This window comes from Rutilus rutilus (assembly GCF_951802725.1).
Source record: "Rutilus rutilus genome assembly, chromosome: 22".
Classification (NCBI taxonomy): domain Eukaryota; kingdom Metazoa; phylum Chordata; class Actinopteri; order Cypriniformes; family Leuciscidae; genus Rutilus; species Rutilus rutilus.
The window spans coordinates 6,057,792-6,083,631 of record NC_140227.1 but is presented as its reverse complement, the minus strand read 5'-3'; the positions used below and the strand labels follow the sequence as shown (position 1 = coordinate 6,083,631).

At 37.5% G+C, this 25,840-nt stretch overlaps 1 protein-coding gene across 1 annotated transcript in view; it reads right to left on the bottom strand.

Annotated features, from left to right (window-relative positions):
• ptprga (protein tyrosine phosphatase receptor type Ga) overlaps positions 1 to 25,840 on the bottom strand; it is a 249,405-nt gene that overhangs the window by 93,648 nt on the left and 129,917 nt on the right. The window contains exon 3 of the mRNA XM_084395536.1: positions 1,818 to 2,000. Coding sequence (XP_084251662.1) covers positions 1,818 to 2,000 — 183 coding nt within the window. The remainder of the gene's footprint in view (positions 1 to 1,817; positions 2,001 to 25,840) is intronic.

Genomic DNA, 25,840 nt, shown 5'->3' with positions numbered 1-25,840 from the left:
GTAATCCGCCATGAGAGGGAGAATCAGTTTCATTAGCTATTCCGGCTTTGAGCTTCATGAGCTTTAACAAACAGGCAGGAATTAGACAGCTAAGCCAGCAGGACCTTGGAACGGCAGCTTGTGAAAACTAGGCCTCTCCTGCCAGCAAATCCTTGATCAATGCAAATGTTTCTTCAAGGTTCCAAGATCTCATGAATTTCTGAAGTTTAATTTGGTGGGGGTCTGTGAGAAGCTTGTGTATTGGCCAGTCCAGCAACACACACACTCGCTCGATCGCTTGCAAAAACGCCTCTAGGTTTGGAATAACATACTGCTTTTATATTTTCTGCAGTATATGGCATGTATATGCACAGTAGATGATATTTCAGTACGCATGGAACAGAACAAAGCACACCGAGTGAAATACTGTACCAAACAATGCAATGTACTTGACATCATCTTCCATTTTCAACACAACAAATAGATTTGACTGCCTAAAAATAAGACATCTTTATAGAAAATTGGATTAAATAAGCATTTTAACTTATCATCATTTATTTTATTACATATTTATAATATGTGTTTGTTATATTTTTATAATAAATAATTAATTTATCTTAAACGATCGTCCAACACAATATTTCAAGATATGGTCTCTGGTATGTCTGCTGTAATTAAGGATTCAAGTAAAAGAATTCAAGATTGGGTATGCTTTTCAATAATAAAAAAAAAACATCTTGATTTGATTTGTGTTTTTAGCATTCATATTAGGGTCTTTCGTGTGTGTTTTTGTATATAATAAAATAATTTTAAGTCATCCTGTGGCCACTTTGTTGAGAACCACTGGTGTACACTATATACCGTACAATCCACAAGTACGCTAGTATTCCATTGCAAAGACATCCAAGTTCTTTTTTTCACACTTATTCCTTTTCCGGACATCCCTAATGAGTGTTTCGCTCAAGGTGAGAAGGTCAAGGGTCACTTGACGTTGTAGTCGTCCATAGAGAAAATGATTTAAAACATTGATTGAGTCATGCATAATTCAGAGGTGCCGGGTCTGTAGGTTTATTGTGCCGCCCTGTTCCAAGTGATTATTTCTCTGATAAAACACTCATGTGTCAGTTATAAATAGCAGAGCAGCTCTCCATTATTCATGGGACAACAGCGGGACATTTGTCTTCCTCTGCACGGATTATGTTAAGGAGGGAAATGCTGGGCAATTCGTGTCTGTGTAAACTTCCTCAATACACTCCTCTGCAGTACTGCTTAATGGTGCAAGACTGTAGCATGAAAACAGAATTCGGGTGTGAAAAGTTCAGGAGGAAGATGAAGTATGATAGAGCTTGAAAGTACAAGAGTTGAACACTTCCATTCAATGTGACCTATAATTTATAGAAGTCAATGGCGTGGGCGGCAATTGGCACGTGTTTCTGTAGCATTAAATCCAGCGTATTCTTGATCCATTCCATTTCCCTACCCAATAATTGTTTTTGTTCTCAAGTCTCTAATAAAAATATAAAAAAATATAACATAATTCCAAAACTAGAAACACTTACTAGAAATACTTTTAGAGAGTGATAATCACATGGCTTTAGAAGACTTGTCAGGTCATGTTATGACCCATTTTAAACCCCCTTCACTTTTTAATGGCCAAAGCTGAGTTTCTCAAAAAGATCGTAGAACAATTGCAACCAATGGTCTCTACGATCAACTTAGCTCACGATGCGTCTGAGAAACGCAACCCAGGACATTCTGCCTTATATCTGATGAAATGATAGATCAATGATATTTTTTTGGTGAACTATCACAGACTGTCTGTATCTGTCTGCATTTACCAGTTTTGCCTGTATTCTTCATTGACGTCTTGTTGGACGACTCTGCATCGAAGCCGTCCAACGTGAGTTCCTGGTACTCCATCGAGACCTTAGTGTCTTGGTCGGCTATATTGATTGGCGATTGGTTTCTCTCCTGACACTCAGGAAAAGCTGCCGTCCACCCTGTATCTGGTCCGTACGTCCCTGCAGAAGAGAGAGACAGCAAATCAATGGATCATCACACTGCAAACAGAAGCCGAAGCGCTCCCAGACTCACTTTATATTTCATAAATGCCAGTCAAAACACACTAGAGCTGTCCTGAAACGACCATCTGTCTGTCTGTCTAAAAAAAAAAAAAAAACGGAAAAGCTTGATGAAATGACAGAGAAATCACACTTGATTCCAAGACCTTTGAACCACACAGACCGAAGCAGATGTTTTTATTTTATTACATTTTTTTATTTCCACTGAAAAGTTTACAAGCACTCGGTAGAGACAAATATGAAAACAACTTTTGGAAGTACCAGGAGATTTTTTTTACGAATAAATCATTGTTTGATAAGGCTTTTTCTTCTGAACCTCAGATTTCCTTTTTGACAGAAAGTGACCAAAAGTTAGCTAGCTACCAAGCTAACACTTGCTAATGGAATGAATGGTTCTTTTATCTCCCGCGTGACACAAGTAAATACCTTTTTAGCTAGCTGTGATCATATTTAGCAGTAACAGCATGCTGGGTAAAAGCGATATATCAAAATGTACGATGCCATGTTTTACTCATTTGTTCCTCCATAGTCACAGTTGAACTAAAACAAGGGAACGAGTTAGCAAAATGAGGCCACGATACAGCTAAAATGAAGGAACAAATTCATGTTTTGAACAAATTCTTAAATCTTCGCTGCAATATATCTTTCTTCCCTGCTGCTTTCAAAACACGTTATTTTGTCCAAAAACCAGAATTATAGCGTATTGCAGTTTGCAAAGCCACACAGAAGAGACCCTTGTCATCTTATACATAATAAAAAGTATGAGCAGACAATTTTACTTCAGCACACAAAATGAGACAAGCAAACAAGACAAGGATGTTTTAAGAGTCCATTAAACAGGTTAAAGCACCGCTTTGGCTTTGCTTACAGTTAAAGCATGCCAAATCATAAATGCACCTTTCAGAGCAATAACCTGATGAGACACTATAGTGCCAGAGTGTGAGTATGCGAGTGTTTCTTCTCTCTCAGACTCGGTGAGAGGTGAGCAGTGGTCCACAAACAGCTAAACAGAACGTCCAGCCCTAATTGAAAGCAATCCTCAGCTACCGGCCTTTAAGATATATTTGTCGACAATTACCCCAGCCCTGCAAGCATCCGGACCGATCCGAAATGCGTATTTCATCAAATTAGGATTCATCCTCCTCAGCCTCTGCCCTCACTGCAGCCTTGGGGCATATTGATTGGACAGGTCTGGGTTTCATATGGAGCGGCAGAGTGCTATAGATCCGGGCAGCACTGCTGGGTAATGAAAGAGAGCGAGGACTTGCGTGTGAAGAGATTACTCACTCCTTAATGCAGCCCTAACAGGGTTAGAAAAACTGCACACGCAAACTTAATCCCAACCACACCTCAGGATACGCATCTCAGATGAGAAAAACAAAGGTCCGAGTACATAACCCTGCCTCTGAGCAGAAAAATAGAGATCGGTACTATTTCTTTCTTATTTGTTTTGCTGGTTTTATGGTTTTGTTTGTTCCGTTAGATCCATTTTTCATTTGTTTATGCATTAAGCTCTGTCCAGTTAACATTAGCATATTTATGATATTGTATTATCCTATCTGTTTTAGGCCCAAAACATACTCGACGCAGACACGTGACCTGACTTTGCATGTTTTTTATGTTTTAAAAACATTTAAAACAAGTTTTTATGTCAGCCACCTTTTAAATCTTTATATTTAAAAAAGAAAAAAACGAATTGGAGTAGAAACAATTATGTGTATGTTCGACTGAACTGACTGACTGAATTCTGGAAAACTGAACAGAATGCACTTCTATTGCTCACAGCCTCATTTTCATGTGTGTCAAATTAAATATAGCGTCTACTCTAGGGTCCATAGCAAGCATTAGTATAAATTATCTTCTTCTACAGTCAGCTGTTGCTTTACAGTCAACTACTGCCAAGGCAGGGCATCATTTTCTGAGCAAGCAAGTTAAACTGTCAATACCTTATTACGTTTATAATTTGATACTTGAACAACAACAAATCTGGTTAAATGGCACAGACATCGCTATCGCCCCCTTAGTAAAAAGTAAACAGTTGCTACTACATTAGCACAAGACTATATATTATGTACAGTAGGATCACATTTTTTAATGCTATGAACAACCATTTGCATTTGTTTACTTATTTCCCAACGTCGATAGGAGTTTGTCCAACTGTCTATCAACTTAACCAGCAATCAAATCAGCCCTTCCTCCCTCTCTTCCTCTCCTTTAGTAAAAACACACAGTGGCTGGTACAGTGCATGGAAAGCTATTCTTGCGAGGACAGAGGGGAAGGTTCAACCTATTCGAACATTAAATAGTTGTGAGAGATCTCAGCCTCCCACTGTTTTGATTTACCCTTCATTCCTCCCTCTAGACAGAAGGGGAGGGAGCACAGACCAGGTGTCAAATCAACATTTCATTCACCTCTGACCCCTCTCTCAGCTCGATCAATACTGCCTCTGTTCAACGTTTCCTTCTCTCTCTTTTTTTTTTTTTTTTTGTTGAGAGAGAGAAAGAGAGTGAGAGAAGCTGATGGATCTCCTAAAATGAGATTACGTTTTGAGGCAGAATACGTTAGCTTTGCTACGAGAACACACAACCACTTTAACCATTGATTCTCTCAATCTTTAAAGAGATAGTTCACCTGAAATGAAAAATCTGTCAGCCTTATATCTGTCTCTTTTTTTTTCTGTGGAACACAACAATACATATTTCTCCAAATAAAATGGAGATGGAAGCAGCTTGAACATTATGATAAATATCTTTTAAATTTATTTACATCACTAAAAATCATTTTACTTATACTATAAGGTTTAATCAAGTGTAAGTATTGCATTTTACTGTATTTTTTGAATAAATCAATAGATTAAAATATTACCCTCATGTCATTGAGCCATAACCAAATTATGTATATTCTTTGAACAAAACACAAAGCATGAAAAATAAAAAAGATTTATAAAACAAAGAGAAGGCGGACCAGTGAGTTTCTTCCCCACCCCCTCGTCCTTTCAGAACCCTTCCGAAACAAGACGTGCCACTCAAAAATTCATCTGACAAGTACAACCATGCCCTCATCAAAATGTGTCAAAGGGAGACACTGAAAGCAAAAGTCCTTTTCCGCTAATGCTGCTGTTCTCATGCATATTTCACCAGGAACTGTCTCCAAATCTCCAGAGAGCTGACGCGATATTACAAGATTTAAGAATCTTAAGTGTAAATATACCTAAATTTTGCGTTTGGCCCCCAGGGACAATGTGCTTTTCACTTAATTAGCAACAATTCTACACACAGCTGTGTAACACTGACCTCAGACCATTCAGACTGATGCTGAAAAAGTGAGCGCAACAGTGTAATTTACGATGTGAACAAAAGTGTGTTTGTGCAAAAACATCTGAAGAGCATTTACATTATGTTTGCCCAATATCAGCACTGCGGCTCGATAAACAAAAATGCCATTTGGAAGATTGTGGCAGTTTGGATGGGCAAGAGAGAGAGACAAACAACGAAACATCTCCTGTGGCTTCTCTTAGGGTTTCTGACGTGTCTATGATATGTCACACTAAGCCTGTCTCTCGGCTGCAGGTGCATTAGTGATGGGTCATAAACACAGAGACACATGGGGCTGTGGTGTTTCTGGATTTACCCGGCTTGACTGCCAGTGAACGCTGAGTGAGAAAGCTTTCTTATTCCCTCTCCATTACAGTACTCACACATACACACTCAACCCTTATGGAGAGTTTCTAAGCATGCTTCAAATGCACCAGTAGCAATGACGCTACAAATGGACATCTAGATTAAAACAGCAAATTAAATGCAGGAAACTAGGCTATTTTAGAGTGCTTTAGTAATAATAATAATAATAATGAAATAATAAAACAGCTAGAATACTTTAGAATAATTTTCATTATTACTATTTTTAAAAGAAATTGATATTTGCAAATATGCATTCAATTGATAAAAAGTGACAGTAAAGAACGTTAAATTTCGTTTAATTTCAAATATATTTCCAAGTAATGCTGTTTTGAAATGTTCTGTTTCAAAGTAAGGATAACCATCTTATAACTAATGATAATAATAATCATAATAAATGTTATATGTTAATAAATAGAGATGCAGTCTCTTCATAGAACCCAAGGGAAAGGCCATTTGAGTAACGAATCATGGTTTGCATCGGTCTGTTTATCGTCCTCCATAATGCACTGGACCCTATTAAAGAGGTGCTTCCTCTGACACAACTTCTACTTTCTTTAATTAGATCAATGATTGCGCTTAATTACTCAAATAGGCTCTGTGGCATCAGCGCCAAAGCGATCAAAGCTGAGAAAGAGAGAGACCCGCATGGAGAAACTGAATCGTAGGCCTGTCATCGTCTCCACAGGGGCCGGTATTAGCATAACGTGCATTAGAAATTTGACAAATAAAAGCACTTTTGGGAAAACAAACCAGGAAAATAATTACGAATCAAGTGGCGTAAACACAGCCGAGTGCTGCTGACACTTTGGAAGTCTTTGATCCGTGTGAGATGAATCCCAATGCAAACTCTCCCAAAAAAACAACAAAAAAAGAGGTTAAGTTTAATATTGCAGTAGCCCCATGCTAACAGGCTAACAGCTAATGAGTGAAGTGTCTATGCTGATACCTCTCTGAATGACTGGTTTGTGCATCTTTTATGCATTGAGAGCTGTTACTAGCGAGATTGTACTCCAGAGAGCTCAATTTGACTGCGTAAATACAGCCAATCTTTCTCCCTCTGAAACCAGTCACCTTGGTTATGATGGGCGCTGCATGGTGTTAGCGCTTGGCTGTTTGAAGTGCAGAGGTGGACAGGGTAAAAGTAGCTTGTCTGGCGGAATCTTGCGCAGTGTTAATTAGAAGTGGCGTGTGTTTATGTTTGTGTGTGAGTGTGTATGTGTCCAGGCAAAAAGAGAATGCTGGCTGTAAACCCAGTGGGATTTGAAGCCCATGAGCTGTCAAGAGCGACTGGAGATCCACACGCTGTCAGAGAACATTTCACGGCAGCCAGCAATAGACTCAACAGGCACACACACATAAACAAAGAAAAATAGACACATTCTCAAAGAGTCACATACATTTTCACACAGAGCGGTGCCTCAATCTCATGAAAAGACAGATTTCACACCTCACACAAACTTTATGTCGTCTTTGTGTCATCCACACGCTGTTACAATTGTATTCTGGGTACACAGGGGTGCCCAGATTACATTCCACTCAATGTCTGCGGCCCAATTTGCATGCTATCCATCCTAAATTACATGCGAGATTGGAATTAGCATGTCCCAGATCATAGTACGTTGGAAGTAGCTTGCCAAAAGTACCCAGATGGTATGCTATTATTGGATTTTCGGGAAAGAATTTTGGGATAATATTTCCCACAACCTCTTACGCAACGGAAGAGAAGGATTGACGGCTCTCTGCTGACTCTGCTAAAAAAATGTAAAGGATGCAAAGCAGAAGCTGCCACGGCAGTTTTAATAAAGCAATAAAACTGTGCGTTACATTGATTTCACCACAGTTAAAGGGTGTTCTTCTAATGCAGATAAATAACTACAAAGTGGCAATTTTGTATGAATTTGTACGGTTTTTAGAAAAAAGAATGAAAGTCCAAATCAAACCATCAGAGGGGCGTAAGCAGAAAAAACTTACAAATTAGTTTGTGTGAAATTACACAATTTAGCCACCAATTCGCTAAAACACAAAATAGTTGCGAATTGCCATCAGAATGTGCTGCTTCTTCTAACAAATTCAATTCAATAGCCTAACTGTAGGCTTTATTGTGGACAAGCAACAAAGCAACTTATTAATTTAGAATGTGGGCTAACATTAAATCAGCATTCTCAGTCTGAACAGTTTTATAAATATGCATGAAGCTATATGATGTATTCAAAAACTATAAGGTAATAAATGCAGATAGATGCTAACGCTTAACCATGTCAGTGCTAACAGTCAGGGGACATGTGGTTTGAAGATGTGGTAATATCTCAATCCTGGTGAAGTGTCTTACAACACACTCAAAGAAACTGTAATGAAAGCGCTATATAAATGCCTCATTCATTCAAAGCAAGCATTAGTATAACCAGCTAGATACACAGCTTCAGTAAATGCGAATTACAGTACAATGCAGTTTGTCTCTGTTACTCCTGTTGAACTCCCGTTCAACCAGTTTTGACAACAATGTAAGACTTAGACAACTTAAATAGTCCTTAAATACAAAAATGGATGCTACATTTATGTGTCTAAAAACTGTATAAAATATCTACCATATTCTAAATGAACTCTTTGATTGAGAGGGGGTATTTGGGGGTGTTATAGTCACAGTAGAAGATTTTGGTCTATATAAAAGTATTTACATGTGTCATTGATTCATAAACCTACAAGCATATTTCTCTTAAAGCCTCTTTCATAATCATAATAGACTTTACGTGAGGCACTGACCTTAAAATGCCGTTTATTGAACAAACCTTGTAATGTTCTTTCTTCTTAAGAAAAACTCTACTACATTATTAAAATTTCACCGTGTTTTATGACTTCCTCTGAGCAGATCATGTTTTAAGAAACCTAAATCCAGCACGAGGAATGACCGTAATGGCTGGGACAAATGCAAGTGCTAACTACATTACAGCGAGCAGCCAAACTGCTCATTAGAGGAAAATAGTCTTTTTTATTAGAGTAAAATCCCTGAAGTTTCTTGTTTCATCCTACCTCACCCTAACCTTTCTTTCGACTGCATTCGGTTTTCATTCTCTATTGTTTGATATAGTGACATTGTCCTGAGATTTTTCCTTATTTTGTGATAAATAAAAGATAATGAAACCCCCTTGAGCAAAGAGGGAAAATTTAATTCCAACAATACTTCAAAAGGATTTAACCAAGTTAGAGAGGAAAAGAAAACATCGGCTAAAATCAAAAACAAAGCAAGCTGGAGAGAGAAAACTCCAATAAATATCCAAGCAAGCCCCTTCGGCAAAAAATCATTTATTGAGCAACAAACACGACTCAATTCTAGAGATATTTTCTCGACCTATGCCACCATTACTGGTTGAGAACAGCATTTTCTTTTTAAAATATACTTTTAAAAGCATTTGGAACTTTTTTAGATTACTGATTTGTCTTAGTATGTGAGTGTATAATAATAAATAAATAAATAAATAAATAAATATATTATAAATAAATTATACTATATATATATAGTGCCTTGCAAAAGTATTCAACCCCCTTATTTTTTTCACATTTTGTTATATCGCTGTAACATGTATGTTCAGTTTAGTCTAGTTTGCACTTTGTTTGCTCTGTTTGCCTTTGTCCCTAATCTTTACTTAAGTCCCTCATTTAGTAATTAGTCCAATTACACCTGTTCTGTTTCTTTGTCCAGTTATAAAGTCAGAAATGTGTGATATAAACTCAATTGCGAGTTACAAAGTTATTCTTTTTATTCCTCAGAATCGGACTTTAAAACTCACGATTGAGTTTAAGAGCAGTGGCGACTCGATGATGTCATCAGTGTTAGACCAGCTCTGCCGTGCAAAGGCAAAAGACCGTAACTTCGTTTTTGGTCGAAAATGAGTTATTTATATTTTTGGCACATTCAAGACCTTCTTTATCATGTGGATAATTATCTTGAATCAATTCCGTTGTTTTTTCGAGAAAATAATGATTTGTCTTAACAGTAACTTCCAAAAGCCCATGAGAAACAAAGGCAGAACACCGTAACATCAGTTACCGCTCTTTGGCTTTGTTTTGGAACGCTCATATTGAGATACGGTGCTCTGCCTTTGTTTAGCCGCGCGTCAATATGAAGTTACTGTGCCGGTGTTCTATCAAATAATGTTACCTATACCAGACTGTACGGTGTTCTGCCTTTGTTTTACTGTCCATTAAAATTAAAATTATGGTGTAGCCTGTGTACTTTGTACAGCTGTCATCAGTTGCCTCAGATGTCCTCAGAGCTTTGTCCTGCACAATTGCGGTCAGAACATTTAGTATGGTCTGAACCCGCGCTCCATCGACAAACGTGCGATATCGATCGCGAAGGATTATGCAGAGTTAACAGAAAAACGTTACACATTGCCGTATCAGATGAATACAACCAAGAATTAAAGCTTGGCAAACTAGCTGGCAGAGTGCCAAAACTTCGCCTTCAGCCCCGCCCTAAACGCGGTCGAGTCAACGCTGGACTAATATATCTATGGAGGTATTTTGTCATGTCAAATGTATTAATAATGCCATCAGAATGCAACCAAAGCACAGGATAGCAATAAGTAGATGGCTATAAATAATTGTAAATCATACAAAATAAATGCCATGATCACTAGATTTTATACAGGTGTTACTATAATGATTTTGTTAATGGTGATCAGCAACCAAATATTGATAATGTGGAAGTTACTGCCTTTTGCCTTGGCATGACTTCTCACTTTTTGCTGACAATACAAAGGCAGAGTGCAGTAACTTTAAAATAGTGGTCAAAAGTATTTTGTTTATTAAATTATTAAAATATTTTTTTATGTATATAATTTTCATTACTAAAACATCTATTTGCCAGATTTCCAGTGTCCTAACTATAATTAATTTGGCGGGACAACTAAAAATCTTTAAAGTCATTTTTCTCAGTTCCACACTCTAGCGACTTAAGGTCTTTTGCCTTTGTAGGGCAGAGCTTAACTCTACTGCATGGAAGATAGCTGTCCTTTATTGTAGTTTCATCTTAAGTCATCTGCAACATTTCTTGTCTTTTAGGAGTTATCGGTCGTATGTAAATTTATGTTAAGATGTGATATTTTTTACTGTATTTTGTGTTTACAGCAAGATTTTATTCGGATCCTTATACTGATGAGTACTGTGCATTTTTGCGTTAAAGGGGTGGTATAATGCCCTTTTCACAAGATGTAAAATAAATCTCTGATGTCCCCAGAGTGTGTATGTGAAGTTTTAGCTCATAATACCCCACAGATATTTTTATATAACATGTTAAAATTGTCCATTTTTGAGGGTGAGCAAAAACGCACCGTTTTTGTGTCTGTCCCTTTAAATGCAAATGAGCTGCTGCTCCCGGCACAGGGGGCGGAGCTTCAAGAGCTTGTGTCCTTTTACCTCACACAGACATGCACTGAACATTTCAAAAACGTTTAGCCTTTTATGTTCAAACCGGAGTCAGAAAGATGGAGAGACTCTAGAAGAAGTGACAACATGTAGAAGCAACAAGACATTTCTGAATGGTTAATTGATGAATTTATGTAGCTTATGTGTAATATTATATCATGTGTTTATGTAAATTCTAGGGTTGGTGATGTCACTAACCCGGGAGGAATGTCGTGTAGTCCCAACCAGCCGTTTGTTGTAGTCCTTAAAAAGCGATTTCTTCAAAAGCAAATATCTCCCTTTGCTTTGAACTTTGAGCGTCGTAACTTTGCAAATGTTGTTTATGCTCAAACAGCAACATTACACACTAACTAAAGTTAGAAAAGTCAAATCACAATCAACCACCCCTTTAACTATCAGGCACACGTTGCACACACAATGTTGCGATTACTTACTGTTAATCACTCATTTTGATATAATTCGAAGTGACCCAGTATACAGTTTGAGATGTCAGTGTATTTCAAATGTGCGTATTGTACGCTAGCAATATTATGTTAAATTCCTCCTCCTCTATACTTAAATTGATACATTTATTGACTCAAATTCTCTTTTCAGTTTTACCCTACTTCCAGTCATCCATTAAACAAAGTGCGCTGGGTATCTGCTTCAGTGTGGTGATTGGCAGAGTTATCTGTCTGTCAATATAGGCAAGGCGCATTGGGCAGGCAGAACACAGTACTTAGTTAAAGCACCTTTACAGCCTCAAGTCTTTTTCCATATGATGTGACAAGCTTTTGCACGTCTACATTTGGCGATTTTCTGCCATTCTTCTCATCAGGTAGGATGGGTACTGTAGGTGGACAGACATTTTCAGGTTACTCCAGAGATGTTCGATTGGGTTCAAGTTCGAGCTCTGGCTGGGCCACTCAAGGACATTCAGAGAGTTGACCATAAGCCACTCTTCCATTGTCTTAGCTGTGTGCTTTGGGTCATTGTCCTGTTGGAAGGTGAACCAGTCTGCCCAGTCTGAGGTTCTGAATGCTCTGGACTAGGTTTTCATTAAGGCTAACTCTATATTTTGCTGCGTTGAGCTTTACTTCTACTCTGATGAGTCCCCCACTACTACTTACTTTCACAAGCCACTGTATACAAGGACCAGTAATGGACCAGAGTTCTTTGAAAACTGTCTGGGCGATTATGAGATTTCACGGCCCTTTCCTCTTCTGTTAAAAATGACAAGAAATGTGTCATTATCTCTATGATTAAGATAGTCTCCAAATACATTAAAGCTCCATAAATATACTTCAATTAAAGGAGAAAAAAAGTACTTTCTAGCTCTAATGTCACGCATGCTGTTAGAGACGTCTGGTTTGGCCAAATGTGACCACTGGCTATGTCTGATCTTTGTTAATTTACCATTCAAAAATAGATAATGTTCCATTTCAGGAGGACGGAGATAAATTATGACTATAAAAGCAGAAAAGAATGGGGAGGAGACGGAGGGCAATAATCAGAAAATGAGCACAACTCGCCGGTCCATTAACAACCCTTTAGCTTTCTGCATCTTTGCTCAAGGGAGAACTGGAATCTCTCATAACAGCGGGGATACTTCATTGAAAGCTCTTTAAGAAAACATTAAGAGCAAGTTCTAGAATGTCTGGGGCAATTAAAATCAAAAGAACATGCTTATTAACGTGAAGACGTTTTGCCATTCTTCCTTATGGCTTCACAGAGGTGCTAGAATGTTCTACATGTTTGAAACGAGCTTAGATTGAAAAGTCGTGCACTGACATTTTTAGAGTTGATTAATTACTCAGCTTATGAATGATTGATAATTTGTTTCTCACCTATCAAACATTAGCATTTAGCTTATAGATTTGTAATTAAACATGCTTTGGCCGTTCTGAAACCAAAAGCCATTAGTTACAGTTTATGCTACAGAAACAGCTAAATAAAGCAACCTAATCACTATCTTTCACCTAGACGCAGAGAGGCATGTCTCGGCTCTCCTCTTCACTGGTTTTTAGTGGTTTTAATTAAAAGATAAGGATGCTTTTACATTCAACAGTCATTTGGTTAACCCCTTCATCAACTTGTTTTAATACATAAATATATATACTAAATATATATACTGGCAGACCAGAATACTTATTAAACGAAACTTATAGTTATTATTAATTATAAGTATTATTATTATTATTATATTGTAATTATTATATTATAAATATAAAATTATAAGCAACTATATATTTTTTATTATATATATTTCTTTATACATTTTTTAATACATTTTTGTGTTCAATATTATAATTTATAATATAAATAAATACAATTGAACCTATCTCTAATTTGTGTAAAACATAGCCTACACTTCTACTTGAATGACTCAATGACATTGCAAAGCATCTGCTGTGAGTTCAGATAAGTCACTCTTTCCATCTTGCCATTTAATTCTTTCTTCGACGTCCAGTCTCCCCTTAGTTCTCATTATCCCAAATGCCACTGCTGCCACCTGCCCCACCTCCAGGCTCAGAGTATACCTCCTCAGTTTGGCTCTTAAAGGACATCATTACCAAATCCCTTATTTAGTACTAACCTTCAGAAACATTCCTTCTTGTTCCACCACGAGAGAAGAGTGAGGCTGACCTGCACAGGCAGACCCTGAGTCATGGTGTTAATTATAGCCGGGCTCCAAAACAAAGCAAAATCATTTCTCATAATGCCATTCACAAACCTTATCAGAGCTTCAGGGCATTACAGTATCTGAGCTTAAACCTCAGCTCACCTTGTAAAGTACACGTGACTGGATAGTTCTTAAGGATACAAAAACAAGATACAATATTAATTCTTCATGTAATCGACACCACAAACAGACACTTGTTTTAAGTAGTGGTCGACCGATATTGTTTGTTTTTTTATGGCCGATGCCGATATCTTAGAGAGCAGGGTGGCAGATGGCCGATATAAAGCCTATATATATATATATATATTTTTTTTTCACAAATAAAGTAATTGTTTAAAAAATATATGAATATGTGAATAAAAAGGAAGTAAACACTGAAACAGGGCACTCAGTAATCTGGTAATTTCATGCGCACTGGTAATCATATTTTTTCAAATAAAGACAAGGTAACGCTAATTTTACAAACAGGAAACAGTGAAAACGATATGAATATGACACAGTGGCCAACTGGATATAGCACAGCATATTTTAAAATGAAGGATTTAAAGTTTTTCGATCGCGTCTCCTGTGAAGCTGATCTTCTGTTCGCATTCACTCACTTCGTACGGACCGACCGTCACTCGCAGTAACATGTTTATCCAGGCTACAAATGCACACTTCACAAGATATCACAGCTGGATTCGATTAAATCTGCAAGGTTTGTGAAATTAAATGTTTATTAAATATTCAGAGATTTATTTAATCTTTTATGCGCATTTGCTGAATGTTGACGGTAAATGAGAAAGTATTTTAGCCTGATTGTTTGCCTTTTCTGTTACAAATAATATAAAAGCAACGCTTTACTTTTTCGCATACTGTTTATTTTCTTTGTTTACCAGTTCAGTCTAACAAAGTATTAGATATGACTGACAGAGATCGTGAACTAATGATGTGAGCGAGCGCTGTGTGATCAGGCACTGCCGTTCTCTTCCGTCAAAATAAAAGTCCCGCTTCCAACACATTTGATTTGATGTATATATCAACAAAAATTTGATGATATATACCTTGGCGATATATCGGTCGACCACTAGTTTTAAGCCTACAAAATATTTCCAATGCGGTGAGAAAAAAGTAATTCAAGATTAATTTTCTGTCTTACTATCGTACACAGTGTTGCTAAGTAAATTTAGCTTGTTTTAATGATGTTTAGGGACTTTTATTGGAAAACACTGAGAAGATACTGCTTAAGACTTATTTTTTTTATGTAGAAAAATTCCAACACCAATTCTCCAAATCCCACTTAATCCCTTCAAGATGTCGCCAATCAAATTCAGTGTCAGCAAGCACTGAGAATCACTAATGATTCTCACCACTCAAGGTGAAGCCTTCTGGAAATACACAACATTCACACCAGACTCCAAAACTGATGAAAGATTTAAATGCAGAAACATAAATCAATGAACAAGTTTGATTATCGGTATTAGAACCGGCAGAAATAAAAGGTAATAAACGTTTCACAAAGTGGTTGTATTTATAAAAAATAAAGTAGCAACTGTGAGAAATAAAATTGCAATTAAGATAAAGACAGAATTACAAAAAGAGGTTTTATCTTTGCTTGAAAAACAAAACAAAATAAAACAAAACCATGCACTGCCTTTTCGTACAACGTTTGGGGGCTAATTATAATTAACATACAACTAAGCAAGTCGGGAGCCACAAAATAAAAGCTGATGGCCCAGAAGCAGCCTGCAGGCTGTTTGTTGAGTAATTTGGGTGAAGAATATGATGCTCACTGGACTTTATGCCTTCTCACAGAGGTCTCTCAAAAACAAGCGCTCATTGAGACTCACCGGTGGTCTTACACAAATCACAGACAAATCCTGTGGGATTTACCACACAAGCCGAAGTCTTCACCATTATGCGATGCCATCTGGGCTTTTGAATATCAAACAAAACACGAGAATGATGATCGCTTCCCCGGCAACAACTCTCATAGAGAACAGCCATGCTACGAAAAGCGTCATTGCCTTTTTTCCTTCAATCATTTCAACTTTGACCTTGATCCCAAAAGCTTCATAAATCAAAGCCGCTGGCCATCCATGTTACAATCGTCAAGCAATGGATTACACCTTGCACTTGGGATGTGAGATCCATTAAATTGCAATTTAGCCGAAACTTATTTTTCAAAACAAGGGAAAGTGCCAGTCATCAGTTTCATAGAAGCGAGTAAGTCTCTGGGGTTCACTCAGAGACTGATGAGTGGAAAGATTAACACTTCATTTACAGTCCCTGCAGACACACCGTGACCATAATGAGACACAGGAAACACAGGAAAACAAAATGTAGCCTATGTGCTTTCTTTCAAGTAGCGTTGGTCTGCAATGGAGGGAAATTTCGGAAATGAAAACTGGGGACAAATCTTGTACAGCAGTCAATATCATATCGATGAACTTTCTGTTATTGAAATTATGTATCAATTAAAATCATATATATTTCCATATCGATTGAGTAATGTTTATTTTATATATGTAATACATATATTACTCTTCTCTTTACTTTTGAATTATGCATTGTATATTGTGTAGTGTTTTAGGTTTAAAGTTTTTCTTAGTGTATAGTATATTTTGCTCTTTTAACCTCAATTAACTTCAGACTAACAGGTAAAGTTGATTTTATTGTTCAAAGATTGTAATTTTTTTTTTTTTTTTACTAAAAAAGTATGAACAATATCTACAAAATACTGTACATGCATACAAAGATACCAATAGTACAATTCAGTATGACAGTAATGTAAAACTAGCACAAACAACTGAGGCAATTCTTGCCACACTTGGAATAAATTCCCTTTGGAAAAAGTCTCTTTTGAACACATAGTGATTTCTGAACACAGGAAACCAACAGAGGGGACTGTCCTCGGAAAACAGGAACATCTTCACCGTAAAATATAGACGTGTAAAGTCTGAGCTAAGAAATTGTGGAGAAAAAGAGGTTCAAAACAAAAAGAAGCCAACCGAGCAAAGAATGAAGAGTTACTCCTACAGTAGGAGAGCGTTTGAGTAATACAGGAGCCCTCTGACATCAGTCAATGACTGTAGACACATCATCCGTTAGAGCCCAATCACGATGAGGTTCCACACCATCTATCAGCCAAGCTCTTTCTCCACTCCTACAATTAGTATTGTTCCAGTCTCAGCCTCCCTCTCAGCCCTGCGCCGCCTGTCTCCCCGATGCCGTGTCGCCCTGATGAATGCACCTCTCTCGCCTCCATTGATTTCTCTTCAGGCTCAGGTCCTTTGTTTGATTTGCTAAGTACTGGAGTGCTATGACTGAGGTGTTACACAAATTTCCCTCCCTCTGGCTCCCTCTTCCCATGTGTTCATGTGCCTACTTCTCCCCAAAGGCATGACTCCACTCGGGAAGAGATTATTTTTCACATGGCAAACACAGTGATCTATAAAGCCGTGAACTTTAGCCAATGCTCTGGCCCATGGCCTTTCGGCCCCGCTCTCAAACAAGACAAGCAAAAAGAGTTGTCTTCTTAAACAGGACAAACACAGTTTGTCAATATCTGTGTGGGGAATAACGACAATCAGGCTAGACCCGTATATAAAATCCAAACTGAACTCCCGCTGGGTTGTCAGCATGCCTTCTTTTTATTTCTTTTCCCAAAGTGCTTGCAACAAGGACATGGAAATAGATAAACATGCCGGCCTAAAATATCCCATTTCATCCAGACCTTGGAGATTCCCAGCATGGAAGTCATTCAAGAGCAACTAATGAAATAAAAATCTGCATTGTGTCCTCACTGCTAGTCTGCTACAAGACAATAATTACATAAGTTGCTCAATTACTAATAATGCTGGAAAATCGTTCTGTAGCTCAACTGGATGTGCATTTGACTGCTCATGCGAGCAGCTGCAAGTACGGGTGTTCTCTGCAAAGCAGCCGCTTCAAAGTCTGACAGTAAACAGGTGTCAAATATATTCAGTACTTGGTGCTACAAATAACATCATAACATTCGATATTTTGAAAACATTGGTAGCAAGCTGATACTTTTGGCATCCATAGTTAAGACAGCAAAGAATAATACTGGCCAGCTGAATTGCCATCTGAGCTACTGTGCTAAATGTCTTCTCGTTACTATCTTAACACGTGTAAACTGTCACAAATCAGGCCTCTGCGTCCTTGCACGTGTGTGCACGTTATAGAGCGTCAGCTCACTTGGGACGATCCTCAGCGGGAGCAGAAAAAAACAGCAGGGGGGCTGAGAAGCGAGCCTTGAGGCACTCCTACAATACCCCCACCCACTAAATATGGATCATTACACAAGCGTTTATGATCTCATTTCTCCTCTCTCTTCTCCAAGGCCCACAGACACTAATCAATTTGTGTGGCTTCTTTTGATCTGTTTATAGATGCTGTTGGCATGTTAAAGGCTTGATTGAATCCCAGGCCAAATATCAGCAAGGGTTGACATGTTCATCCTGTGTTCATTTGGGTTCGCTGTTTGAAGACACTCTGCACAAGCTTATTAAGAGCTGGGTGTGTGAAGATCATTTTGTGTGTGTTTATGTGTGTGTGTGTGTGTGCATAGTTCCCCAGCAGTAGAAGGAAATTACTAATGTATTTGGCACACTGTGAAGCATCTCTTTGGGGAATGAGGACTGTGGGAGGAGAGTGACAAACCAATGTGACAAATGAAGAACGCATTAATGGAGGGACAAACGGAGGGGAAAAAGAGGTGAAGACACGTGAGCAATCAGGTAAAAGTGAAAGAGAGCGAGACAACAGGAGTGAATGAAGCTTGACTGTCAGGTGAAAAGCACCATGAGCCTTTAATGTTGTCAGTCATAGAGGCTGAAAGATCTGACAACAATCGCACGGTGGCGGCCGTAAAGTGGACAAGCAGCAGGCCTCTTCCAGGACCCCAAATGCCACATTCATAATCTTCCTGCCGATTCCAATCAAACCTCCTGGCTGCAGCCTGACAGACTCTCTCAGCCCAGCCGCTGACATCACGGCAGCACGTGCCTGTAAATTATAGAGCTCGGAGATAATGCTTTCAGGTTCTAAACCTGAAGGGAATCTAGGAAATGTGGGAACAGCCTCTGTTTCTTCCGTGCTTCTGAAAAAAACTCTCACTCCAAGGGACACATTTAAGATTATTTAAGGATATGATATATTCAATGCAAATACAGTGGTGGTACATCTGTCCAATGCATAAAAAATCAGTAGAAGCTTTAAAACGTCGATAAATAGTATTGGTGTGTTGTGAGTTTGCGTGTATGTCCAAGGGATATTTGTGTGGATGTACATATTTTCTTAACAAAAATCTTTGACAGAAAAAAATGGTAGGAGAAAACGAAAGGCCACAAATGAGCCAAAAACATGAAAAAAGACATGAGCTGCCTTCCTAAACAGCATTTTCATCCATGAAGGTGGACAGAATAGCAAGAAACCATTATATATGCTCTAAATTTATTTACATGGTTCAATCTAATTAAAATTGAAGTTGAGCCATGTTACTCAGTACTTGTGGATCTTTTAATCTGAAGAGTTCTTCAATCTCTGTTAGAAACTATGCTATTTTGTTGCAACATTCTGCACATTGTCACTGCCATTTTGATGAAGATGTTCCCTTAGAGGGCAGCTGTCTAGGCAGTAACTGGCAAGGAAGCTCACTAGGTTTCAAAACAGAGCTGTAGAGTGTGACATGCCCTATAGGTGAGCGGGCACTGTGCCTCTCCTGTCTTCGGGTGACCCTGATTCTCGCCCTGTCACCTGCTGCTAAATTGACTCTTATGTTCCAATGAACCAGGACTGAAAAGCTTCTTCAAAGTAGCACAGCGGGAGAAGCGAGGAAAGATTATTTGATTCAATTTAAGGCAGAAGCCTTCAACCCTACAGAGCCACAGTGTTGATGCTAAATGCAGAGGTGCTATTACCAGAGATGGATTAATTAATTTTCTGCTTGTCGCTTTACTGAGGATGACAGCGGCACAGACTCCAGTGAGCCAGAGAGGAAGAGCACTTGCACACCCGCAACTTCACACAATTAAGCATGAAAGCAATTTAGGAGGATGAGGACATGACACACGTCTCTTTCTGCTCAGCTCTGAGGCTAAATACATTACCTGCACGTCGCCTATATTTAATGTGTGTGGGGGTGGGTTAGAAAGAACAAAGGAAGGCGAGTGCATGAAGACAAAGAAGGCAACAGGAGCTTTGTTGGTATCAATACAATATCAAAAAAGAGCAAATACAAAGTACCATGCTTTATTTTTTAAAGATATGATACCATTGTAAAACATGCTTTTTGAACATGTACCACCAGAAGATAAAATGATCTACTGCACCTTGCTGCACGGCAACCTTACATCAGAATCACCTCCAGACTATTGAGTTCACACACATTCAAAATCCCAATGTAGTCCCTGGGTATCAGGGTAATGCTATGACACTGATTTAAACACCTTTAAGTATCATTATTTATCACCGTAAATCAGGGCCGTAAACACTATTGACACTGAGGGGGACAAATATGTAACAAATATGTTGTTAGGATGAAAACATTTTTTTTTGAGCAAGTTCTGCTCCAGTCATCTAACTCCTCAATGTCAAAATGACTGAGATGGCCAATCACATCAAAGGTGACAGGCTTTACTCTTCACAGAAGCCAAACATGAACTTCAAAGTGAACACTCCAGGTTTAACAGTGAGTGCAAGTTAAGATATAAACCTTTAATATTTGACAACTGTTTTACAATAGAAATATTCAATGGCAGACTCGTTTTGAATTATGTGATTTATGAAATTCATAATTTAATGTGTCAAGAAAGGAAACAATAACAGAGCCATTTTCATCATAAAAGGCATGTTTAAGAGTTAATTTGTACATATTTTAAAATAAAATTATAATTTGCAAATAGCTCAAATAGATTATATTAAATTCGAGTTATTTTATTGTGACATTCTCAGTGCGAAAAAACAAAACAATGAGAAAAATTAATTTATACTTCATTCATACTCAATGAATAAAATTGTTACTGTTTTACGCAATATTTCTGTGTGGTATTCTTTTAATGTATTTATATGTATACCACATCACTAGCTAAGGGACAGTTCAACCAAAACCGAAAACATTTTCATAATTTACTCACCCTTTCAAATTTGTATGACTTTATTTCTTCTGTGGAGCACAAAATGAAATATTTTAAAGAGCTGTTTCAACTGTTTTGGTCCATATAGTGAAATTCAATGGGGCCCCCCATACATTTCTATTATATGGACAAAAATCTGATTTGTGTTCCACAGGAGAAAGAAAAGTTTGGAACAACATGAGGGTGACTAATGGCTGAACTATTCCTTTAATGTTTCTAGTAGTTTCAAGCGGTTCGGAAAATGAAACCAAAAATAATCTCTTGAAAAGTGTGAATGGATTCTTCATCGGACTCTTCACTCTTCATCTCAAGGGAGACGAAAGCCTCGTTAGAGTCGAGCAATGCCCTGTGAAACCCGCAAACAGCTCTCTTAATGTCCTCAAGTAAATACACCCTCAGTACACATTGGTCTGCTCTTTCTCTCCATTGCAACACACTGCAGGCTCCCTCCATTGATTTCATGGATGAACACACAAAATTCAAATGCTTGCCAATAGATGTGTGTCGAAGACTTGACAGGGCACAGCTAATTAGCAATGCTGATGATCGGCTTAATTAACCATGTTCTGCTTTCTGAAGAGCGTCAGAGAAGGAAAGAGAAGGATAAACCCATTTTGAACACATTTTTGACCACGCTAACTCAAGCTAAAGCAGGGCTCTTCAAATCCGGAATTGCAGCTAAACTGTGTTTGATTAGGGTTGGAGTTAAAGTCTGCAGGACAGTGGCCGACAGGGCCGGATTTAAAGAAAGCCTTGAATGTATTTTCAACAGCCATTTTCTCTCACTAACATGCCACTAACCTTTTCTAGCCTGATTCATGTGTCTATTGCAAAGCGTCGGGAGAATCAGTTACTTTTATCCTTGTCAAACTGACTAAGGTGACTTGTTGAGCCGCGGCTAATGGGTTTACACTTGAAGAATACAAAGGGTCATGATAACAGGTAGCATCAGTTTGGCATCACAAGTGTCAAATCTGTTTCAATGCTTGCAGCTGAAAGTTAATATCACAAGTTCAAGGTAGATTTAGCACTGAGGCTTTTAGCTATAAATCTCCTAAGAGGTCCAATGACAGATTTTGCCAAATGGTTTTCCTTAGAAAGAAATGGCCATGGTAACAATATTGTGGCAGAATATTTTCTTGTCACCAAAGCAATAAATTATTCTGAGAAACTTCTAAACTGTTCCAAAATTAATTTGTTTATTTTATTAAAAGGCACAATTTCTGTTTAAAAGATACTTTTAAGCCTCAAGTTTTGTAAAAACAGAATGCAAATAAAACTGAAGTATTTCCGTTCCCAGACGGCTCGGCCACCTCTTTCAAAGTAAATCTATGGGATTTATTTTGCCATCTTATCCTCCACCAGGTGAAAAAGTACAGAAGGACAGCATACCTCTCCTCAACAAGCCATGTTTTGTTCATGCCAACGGCTTATGTGCTGAAGCCTACTCTAAAGGTGCGATCACATTAGCAAAATTTTGGCAAAATTTCGCAAGCAATAGTGTCAATAGAGTATCGATGTATGAAGAACTGCACACACAGAAGTCAATGTGTCCAACTTGAAATATCCTGTTCTTCATGCAAAATTCCAGATTGCATTGATTCCTGGTGAAAAAAAAAAGGATTTTTCCTGCGGAAAATTGCTGACCAACAGTAAAGGTGGCCGCATCTTAATTCTTAGGGTTACAGACCCCTATGAAACACTAATAAGAATTACTGAAATAAAGGTATTTTGGTAGTTAAAGGGATAGTTCACCCAAAAATGAAAATCATTCACTTAAACCCATAAAACTTGTTCATTTTCAAAATATTTTTTTATAAAACCTGAGAGATTTCTATCCCTCCTTCGAAAGTCCAGGCAACCAAAACTTCCAACGGATCCAACAAAGATATTAAGGGATTGTAAAATGAATCGAGACAGGTTTCATAAAAAATTTACTAAATTTGTGTTTTGAGGATTTATCTTAAATCTTTAAACATGAGGGTGAGAAAATTATGCAAGATCTCTTTAACATGGCAAATTTCTGAAGGTAAAATTGTTTAAATAAAATAAAAACAAAACTGTATCTTGAGATCATTCACTTAGACCAAAGAACAGGCCTCAGTCATTACACTTGGAGGTTACTGGAATATCTACTCCTAAGGTCCTGTTGCAACCAAATCTGGTTTTATTCGGTCTTTAAGTACCGCTAATGCCTCTCTCTCCGCGTCTCATCTCCCTGGGGTGACCTGTTTTAGTGTGACATGACTAACCAGACTAATCTAATGGCTGGAGAAGAGAACCACTAAGTGCTAAATGCACTGAATAATTTAGCACAATGTAACTCTAATGAGGAGAGTCTGAACTGTTCATTGAGGTAGCCTGAGACAATGCATGTCCGTGGCCACACTCGCACGCTAATACACACAAACATTATGCCCGATCAAACTGCTTTTGAACCAGGGGAATCCCCAATATATATATATATATATATATATATATAACAATAAACTAAAAAAAATAAAAAAAATAAATACATTAAATATATTTTAATCTTTTTAATTACTAAAAAAAATATTATTATATGTTCCTTTAATGCACAAACGTGTAAACAATGAAAGGAAAATTCAAGAGAACACACTCTCAGTTCAAGTCTAATGACAGTTAACCATCATTAAGTGACAAACGCACAGAGCATGAGTGACCTTGAAATGCTGTCTCTTCACTCCCTGAGAAAAGAGCCGAGCTGACCCCACTTAAGAGTCAGGAGAGAAGGAAGACTTTCCTCATTGATTTATGGCAGAGAGGTCTTCCTGCATGTGGCGGCGCGCTCATAACGGAACACGCGCTGCCTTCACAATTTAATTAGAGCAGCCTGAATCTCAGCAGCGGTACTTCTGCTAGAACCACCATTTTTCATTCGCCTCATTAAGCAAAAGCGTGGATTTCAAACCGTCCACGGCTGGGTTATAGAGCAGCTTTCAAATGAGCTGATGAGCAGACAGAGGGAGGGGGAAAAAAGGAGAGATGGAAAAATAAATGTTAATAAGATATGCTTTTTCTTTTTTTTCTTTAAAGCTATTGGGATTCTGCAAGATGATAGTGAGATATTGCAAAATGTAAGATCTGCAGAAATGGGTAGAAGTCTTTTTATAGTGAATACAAGATCATGTGACACTGAAGACTGGAGTAATAATGCTGAAAATTCAGCTTTGCCATCACAGGAGTAAATTACATTTTAAAATACATTAAAATATAAAACAGTGATTTCAAATTGCAATAACATGTCATAATATTACTATTTTTAGCACAAGGGACTTTAATAAAAACGTTAATAATACAGACCCCAAACGGTAGTGCGTTTACAGTATAAGTTCATTAAAAAAAGTAAAAATCATTTTACGGAATAACTTATCTTATACAATTTGCTTTTCAAATAAATATAAAGGATACTGCATTATTTTTTTATTTCAAACAAGGCAAAATGATTCATTTTAGAATAATCTTTTGCAGTGTAGACTTCAGTGAAACATCCATAGGGGACGGAGAACGTACATGCCACGAGGCAGAGAAATATCACTCCTCGGAACAAAGGCAATTAGCTGACATTAGAATGTACTTGGGCAGTGTTCATGGTCTATCTCAAAGGTGTTAATGTGCTACAGTAAGTATTAAGCCTGGATCACAGAAAGGTGACAGCAGCATTAGCGACCTTCTTCCTGATTAACACGGCTTTAAAACACCAAGGAACAGAAGATGAAAATTGTTCAACATGAGCAGCCGTATTCCAGTAGAGATTCCATTAAGTTTTGTGTCAATGTTTGTACTGAAACAAGAGATCAGAGTTCCTGCGGACACTGGAAACCTAAAAATATCAGGTCATTTTAAAATTGTGATTTTCATTTTCAGCTTGAAAATATTTCAATGGATAGAAATTGCTTTCTGTGAATGTTGTAGAAATTGTATATAAATTGATTTTTATCCTTATTGTGTAGTCAATAACATCTTGAAAAGTCACAGATATTTGTAGTGAGAAAAACCTGAGAGACAATAGCTGTCATCCAAATCCTAGAGTTCTGCCAAACTGGAAAAAATTAAGAATTTGAAGACAAAGCAAGCGCACTCCAAGGATGTTCCGAAGGTTAAACAACATAATTGCTTTCTAAAATACCTCATTAAGGCCACATTAGGTAGTTTTGCATATATTCTTCATAGAAAGGGCAATCCTTGAGTGCAAAGCAAAAAATAGGTTTTTGAACACAGCTAACATCATTAAAATTTCAAAACTGAAACATGACCCTGTACATACAGTATGATCTGATAATTGGACATTAAATTACATCTGGTGGAAGGATTGAGACAAATGTTGATTAAAATATGTAGTAGTCTATACAATACTACAGTAAAAACTACAGTAATATTTTGAAATATTTGTTACAATTTATTCATATTATTACACCAGTCTTCATGTGTCACATGATCCTTCAGAAATCATTTTAATATGCTGATTTGGTACTCAAGTAGCATTACTTATTATTGTCAATGTTGAAAATAGTTCTGCTGCTTTATATATATATATGTATATATGTGTGTGTGAAGTGAAAACTGCAAAAAGTTTACTACATTCATACCATTATAAATGTCTTTACTGCCAAATTTTTTTGTGTGATTTCTTAATAAAAGTATTAAAGAAAATATCTTACTGAATCTAAACTTTTGAGTGGTAAAGTTTAGAATCCAAATTCCCTCAATTTCCCCCAATATGTGTGTATCAGAGGTCGACCGATAGTGGATTTTACCGATACCGATAACTAGGTTGGACCATACTTGCCGATAATCGATTAATCAACCGATAGTTTTTAAAATGGATAAAAAACAAACATAACACTATAAGT